At 40.5% G+C, this 7,528-nt stretch overlaps 1 protein-coding gene across 1 annotated transcript in view; it reads right to left on the bottom strand. All coding sequences in view use genetic code 11, as the record gives it.

Moving 5' to 3' along the window:
• Positions 1 to 5,356, bottom strand: part of EGR_06671 (hypothetical protein) — a gene marked incomplete at both ends in the record, with an annotated part of 7,731 nt that extends 2,375 nt beyond the window's left edge. Inside the window, 3 exons of the mRNA XM_024495920.1 lie at positions 1,400 to 1,628; positions 3,435 to 3,601; positions 5,253 to 5,356. Of these exons, the coding sequence (XP_024349686.1) occupies positions 1,400 to 1,628; positions 3,435 to 3,601; positions 5,253 to 5,356 (500 nt within the window). The remainder of the gene's footprint in view (positions 1 to 1,399; positions 1,629 to 3,434; positions 3,602 to 5,252) is intronic.
• Between the last annotated feature and the right edge of the window lie 2,172 nt (positions 5,357 to 7,528).

The following is a 7,528-nucleotide window of genomic DNA, read 5'->3' on the forward strand; positions in this document are numbered from 1 at the left end:
TGGGATAGAAGTGGAGTGACAAGGGCGAAATTTTTACTTTTAGGGCCAAGGAGTTTTACGAAGACGTGATTTGCAACTATCTCGTTTTCCATTGAAAGTGGATGATATGAGGCATTGGTGATTATTCAACTAGTACAGTAAAGTTTAAGAGGTTTTCTCTGATATTTAATTGTGATTACATTCAGTGTTTTTACTACGCAGAATCTCTCCCACTCAATTTGTTACCGTGTTCATTTAGGTTGATTGAAAAGCGCAATATTCAATGAAGTTCAAAAATGCCCTAGGAAACTAATGCCTTCTCATTTCTCAAGTGAGGCCGTTTTGTGGCATTTGAAAGCATTGGATTATGTTTTGGTCAAGGAAGTTTTAGAGTCCCAACGCCCCGGATGTGAAACCTTTACGCCAAGGCAAGCATTTGAATCGAAGTCACAGCAACTCCATAAACTTAAACAGCAAGTGAGAGTGACACCAGTCGTCACTGTCTAACTGAAGCAAAACAACTGTTCGTTTGCTTGCTCATAACTGCATCAGATTAGAGGCTGTTTGACAATTGAGCAGCGCAACTATCTTCTGTCTTGTTGAGCATTGCGGATGTATTTAACCGATGGCAAGCAGTGATAAGAGTAGTTCGGTAAATGGTTGGGTTGCAGCAGCTGCCAGATCAGTCGAAAGTACTTAAACAAAATCCAACGCGGTTACAAGTAAAGTGGGTTATTATACATCTCCGAATACAAAAGTTACTATTGTTAAAATAAGAAATGTAAACTTTAATTCAGCTTTTACAAGAAACGGCTAAGAAAGAACTCCAATTTGTCAAAACAACACATTTTGACACGTGCCAGGCATTCATGAAATAAAATACTTTAAAATTCAGCTTGTAAATGTTTATAATTGCATTTTAATGTATGAAATAATCTGCGCGTAACCACGTTTTTGACGACAATAATTATTCGATTGACAAAGCAACTTGTGGTGATGAGAAGTGGTGATAGCATTCACGCAACCATTGTTTTTATTGATAATTTGATAAAATTTCCACCACCTAGAAAGACTGATTGGGAGTAAAAACAGCATCCTAGTTGCCAAATTGTCCAGCCTATCCCTTAAAATCGCTGCACCATTTATTTTGTTGGCATGTTTGGCCAGTGATGGTGATAAATGACTTAAATCCTCCCCAATTTGGGAGCGCATCTTTTACTTGATTGACATGAGAAGTGAAGTGTTCAAGTGCTTGCAAGAATTGCCAGTGGAAATGTAAAGTTGAGAAATGAAACTACTATTTTGAATATGCTCTAATTGGATTGGCTTACAACTGTTGGTTAGTGAAACATCTACGAAAGAACTTTATTAATTAAATGGGACAGCATGAGTTTAAAAGCCATCTACTCAAGCAACTCACTGGCACTCGTAGACAAGCATTGTTTTCTTCAGGTGCTGTTGGTAGGTATCACCGATGAGTCCATGAGCGGTGTAAACCGATTGGTTCTTCAGGGCGCCTACCACCTCCTGGATGGACTCGTCCGTCTGCCGCGAACAGCCCTCCGCTGCGGGCTCCGCCTCGCGCAGGCAGGCGTTCTTGTGTTGCTGGAAAACTGCACTCGACACATACAACAATTCCTTAGCACAAGCTTGCACAATAAAATGTTACCTAGATTAATTGTAGATTGTACTACTTCGGTTCTTTAGTCCTCTTTAATTCGGCTATCGCTCTAGAGGTGATCCTAGGACCCGTATCATTTAAAAAGATCCCTACTTCTAGACTGTTCTACGTTATTTGTCTACTCAGGACTAACCTGCACACTACACCTGCATAAATAGCGAACCGAATTTAGCCTTAGCATGTATAACAGCCTAACTATGACGTCCACAGAGAGAGGATGTAAAGAGCTAAACGACACCTGCTACATCTAGACGGAAGCATAGCACACTTCTGTTGATCCATTGGTTTCATCTGAATGAAGGCCCGAAAAGTAAGTAGGTAATTGTTGCTTCATGATGGCAAATGAGTAGAAGGTATTTCGCGTTAGTTTACTCAGTGTTGTGGTGTCTGCCGAATTACTAACAATGAATTGCACAGCTCTATTTTTTTTTGAGTGATTAGCCCTAAAATTTCTATCCATTGGCCACGTCCGTTCTTAAATGATCCTACAAATGAATTTCAGCCGTCAACATGGATCACCTACCCGTCACTAAAGTGCTATGAAATACCCAAGTATTGAGCCACTTGCACTAAATATCTTAATCCACAGAGGGCTTATCTAAATTAACATTCATATAATTATCATCACTAACCACTTTTGCTTAGAATGATCCAGTGCTGCTACAATTTGAGCTTTATAGGAAGGCAGTGATAAAGCAACTTAGCCATTGAAAGCTGAGTGAGGTAGCAACTCGAAGAAGTGGAGTGCTAAATTCTGTTGAGGTGGCGGGGACTAAGGCGGGGCATGACGCTCGGATGGATGGGTCGATGGGTGGACATATTCGCCTGCACTGCGAATCCTTATTTATGCACAGCGATAAATCCTATCTTCAAAGGAAGTGCTCCCCTCGTCTCCACACTCGGCGCATATTAACACCCATCTCATGTCGCTCGACACGAACGCGGCCTGCTGCGTGAAATGCGCCGGGAGTTTTGGCAGGCGAATTTGCGGGAGATGAAACACCCTTATTTTGAAGTTTTTGACATTTGCACAAAGTGTCAGATAGTTTAGCAGACACTATTACAATGCCAAATTGTGTAAATCATGATTTGACCTCCCAGTAGGTGATGGCTCGCCTCTATAAGAATCATATCTGCCAAAATGGCTTAAATAGGGGGAAAATATTTTAACGGGTAATCATATCATATGTTTGTTAAAAAAACAATAAATTTCTGTATGTGGGGTTTTTTAAAAGAGGAACCTACAACAAACCGCAATAAATTCAAGAGACCTGCATCTACAGGACAATAACACATAGTTTTTAGTTGAATTTATCATTTTCTACTGCTGACTCTGCTAATTCTCAGCGGTAAGAATGCCTGATTGCTTTGGAAAGATGACCGGGAATTGTTTAAACGGACATTATTTAGAAAGGCATATTTGTTCCCTTAAATTGCTGAAATTGTAATTCAGATGGCAATCAGTCTAAGAATTTATGGGAAATGGAAATACAGCACCCCAGCTCTTTGAAAGAGTTCAAAAAGTGCACCTCCTTGTCATTGTTCGATGTATGTTAGGGAAGGTCAATGTAATAAGAGGTAAACCTTGCGGGTGAATCACTGCTTGTTTAATTTGCGCTCCTATTGTTTCCGCACATTTAAGTATTCTGCTTCGGAATAATTCGGTCACAGCGAGGATTAGCTCTGCCGCCTACAAATTTTTGGATATTTTTCTGCTATCATACCTAATATGGGGTGGAAAATCAGCTCATTGATGGTGCTGGATATAACTTACTTCTGAGGTTATGCTGCCGACAGATGTAGGCCGCGGCACGTTCATATCGCTTGGTGTTGAGGGTGTGGGCCCACACAATCTTCAGAAATTCCGGCTCTGCGGTAGTGTCACATGCTGCTTCCCAGCGATCCTTTACACATTTGATAATTTTTATGTGGTACTTTGTTCTGAAATGCCAAATCAGCAAGTCTAGTTAATCGAGGCTTCTCATTTAAACACTCATTCACTAATGGTAATCTAAGTATCTATTCAGCCGCCTTTTAGTTGACTGAAGTGGGCATTATTCGCGCCTTAATTATTTCAATTTGTCCAGGTAGTTTATGTGAAACTTTCTCACCTCCAAGAGGTTTGACTAAGTATCAAACAACAATGTTGAAACTTCAGCTCGTGAGTCAAACTGTTGTTTGAATCGGCCGCGCAATGCTATGCAGACAGTGGATGCCCAATTAATCCGACATCTAGAAGTTCGCGGTGTGCTCGCCCATGCTACCGAATTAAACCAAAGTGCGATTACCACCCCACTTTTTCTTTATATAACAACGATGCCGATTCATTAAATCTAATTGTATCGAACAGTCCTTCATAGAATTAGGCTAGAATCGTCATACCTAACTTTAGCTAAGTCGGTCTATTCGGTGATAGAATGACGGCACGAGCGTCTGTTAAACCACCGAAATCTCGAGTGCTATTAAGTACCAAGTGATTGGTGATGGGGAGTCTACACTATTTCATGAATTTCATTGCAGGTAATCCAACTTTCCAAACAATTTTTGGGTTTGCGTACTGCTTTGGTTGGGCTCAGCAACATGTAGAAATTTCCATTAGAACTAAAAAGTTGCCTCCGTCTTAAGAACCCACTACCTTAATAAGTGCACAGAACGCAAAAAATGCTATTTCAAATCCAACTCATTATTGTTTTACGTAATTCTATTTCATTCTGACGAGAGTTGAAAAGAAACATGTAGTATTCATCGTACCAGATTGAGGGTTTACATTGAGCAAAAGTTGTAGAGCCTAGAGGAAGTCCAGACTCTGGTTTTTATGCAACTCGACGCAGCGAATGTCTGTATTTTGTTTTTTTACAGAAAATAAATTGCTTGACTACCATGAAACTATTGGACAGGTTTTGCAGAGTTTGCGGCCAACCAAATGGACTTATCGAACTGACGCTGACGTTTGAACGACGGAACACTTGCACTCCAAGTGTCCAAAATCAGCTTTGTTAACCCCACTCTCGTATCCTTCTGTTAGCGTGCTGCTAGTTTGCGGATTTCCTGACAGGCATTACTTTAAGTACGGATATTTCGCACAGTATGAGGAAACACCTTATTCCAACATAACCAGTAGCCATATTTATACTTTGCATAGTTTCCGTTTGGCCTTCAGCCACCTTAATGATTGCGTGAAATTGCTAAAATTTAAGCCCTTAAGCGCGTTTTAGCATCAGTGAATTTTGAATAGTGAAATGCTAGACAAGCATTGTCGAAACAGTATAGAATCGTGTGTTTGCAACGGCTATTAATGCGAGGAAGGTATGTGACCATGATTTTTTCGTGCGCCTTTGCTCCAAATGGAAAAGGAAGGAACTTGCAGGAAAATACACATAACGCGTAAGAAAAATCTCCCATCGTTGTTGCAATGGCACAAACGGCAATTAGCGGTCTTTGTAAATCATTTACTATTTCAGCGAAAGGAATAGAATAATTTATTGATGAAAATGGTATTGCAGCAGACCCGAACGAGGGTTGAAAGCATCTGAGTAACAGAGCAAAAGTAGGTGTAAAGATGTAGGTGGAGATGGAGTGTGGTAGCACCTACCGACACATGGATTCCGTGTCGTTGAGGGAACCGTAGCCGAAATCGAAGCCATGACGTTTGTCGGAGAGGCGAGGGATGCGATGTACCTGCGCGCAATCGTCCATCTCCGCGCCGAGATTAAAACAGCCTGACGGAGGGACTTTGAGGAGGAATGTGCAAGCACACAGGAACAATGCTGCAAAGCCACATACGAACATACAAGCATACGTACATACAGATCTACAACCTCGTTCTCCCAGTTCTACAATTCAGTGATTTTGCCTACTCCAAGGAGGACATGCAAATGTGGGACATTTAGTGACTCTAGACACTGATCTATTGCTTTACTTTTCAAGAATACTCAAGTACACTGTCTTCGTTGCCAACTGATTTTAGCTGTGTTTGATACACCTTGAATCGTGTTGTTATTTTGCATCGCTATTCCGTAAGTGAATAAGACCGCAGTGCTCGTATTAATTGTGGATTATAATGGATTAGTGGCAAAAAATAAACTAATTTAGGCCAAGGGGAGTTTCCTACTGGTACAACATAAGTAAAGGTGAATTGGTATATCAATCTATAAAGCAGTGCACGTACTGACTTGTCAATACTACTTATAGCTTTGGGAAATCGTTTAGTGAAGCTAGGCAGCTTTACAGGCAGTCTCTTCTTGGGAAGGAGATCACAACAAGTCAACTTATAGCGCCGGCTAAAAAGTACCAGATGCCTATCAATCCCAATCACATTAAAAAACAATTCTTCACATCAGAACAAACAACCGCCTTGTGAAAGCCCCATATTTTGGGCTGTTTGGAAGGGAGATACCTCAGGATGCTGGGGAAGCACAACTTGGTGTAAGATCAGTAAAATGAAGACACTAGTAATTCTGTTAATACTGGGATGGATTCCTTAATTTCAATAGTTGCTCTTTAAACCTTCAAAATGTTAGTTATGTGCAATAGACCAGTTCAAGGCAAGGACGGCATGTGAGAATTGGTGTACTTGTAAAGTGTTCAGACCACTTCAGACCATTTTAAGTAAGAGCTTTGCTTGAACTGCTGCGATCAGAGTTCTAGATTTTAATTCCACTTTACTTTTACCTTGTTCTAATTAGGCATTTAATTTCTCCTCTTATTCATAATTTACGCTGAATCTTAAAGTGATAGGAATGCTACACTTTGCCAAGAAAAATTAACAATTCATGTCGCCTGCTTCTGCCTTCTCGAGACGTTTTATATGGCTATGTACAGAAGTTCACTTTGAAAATACTGGTAAGTGTTACGATTGAGAAGCATATTTTATGGACACTGGGGTTCAAAGGAGGTCGATGTCTTTCCTTCCTGTCAGCACCCAAAACGTAGGAGGGTGGTGTCTCATCAACGCTGATCGTGCAAAAAAGCGAACAAATGAGGGTTTTAAGTTAATCTCAACAAAGAGCTACGCAATCAGCAGACGTTACTACCTATTGCTTGTGTTCCATATTTCATATGTTCTATGAGAGGTGGGAGATCGTTTTACTGATAACGAAAAGATTTCGTGTCTTAGCTATTAATTTTCTTCTGAAAGTAAAAGGCTGTTATTTATGACAAAGGGTTGCAGTAGAAAATTGCGTATGAGTCACAGAAATGTTGAGACCACCAAGATGGATTGCAATCTGTTTATGCCACAGAAGCAACATAATGGATGAGGCAGAATTTAATCATGTGTGGAAAGGGAAAGAGATAACGTTAAAGACGATTGTAAATGAGCCGAACTGCAACCTGTTTGGGCAGATGTCATTACTGAATTGGTAGTACTGTTGAGATATGCGAATTTATGCAGCAGCTTACGGATACACGTCCCAAACAATGGGAAATTATACTTCTTTTCCAGAAAATTAAACATTTGTCTAGTCCAAGTAGCCTTATCGCCTATTTTTTTGTGTTGTCTTACTAATTCCTAGTACGCAGATGGACGAAAATTTTTCCATCCTTTCGAAGAATAAGGACATTAGAGAGTGAAGCTGACATAAAATGGGTTTATTTTATAATAACGGCAACCATCAAGTAAAGTGTACTGTTGGGCTGAGTGCCTAGTCCCTAGAACCACAGGCGCCCCCTCAAACATTTGGACAACTAGGCTGCAGTGCTTGATTAGGCCGAGACGAGTTTAGAGCGTTTCCTTTCAAACGCTTATTGTGATTCATTCGGTAGAGCTCGCACCCTAGGGACACAAACTACGACTGCATTGCGCCAAATGAAGCTTAAGTCTTCTACGCCTAAAGCAAATCCCTCCTACCTTATTCCATTTTGATTTAA

Source organism: Echinococcus granulosus (genome assembly GCF_000524195.1).
Source record: "Echinococcus granulosus chromosome Unknown EG_S00061, whole genome shotgun sequence".
Lineage (NCBI taxonomy): Eukaryota > Metazoa > Platyhelminthes > Cestoda > Cyclophyllidea > Taeniidae > Echinococcus > Echinococcus granulosus.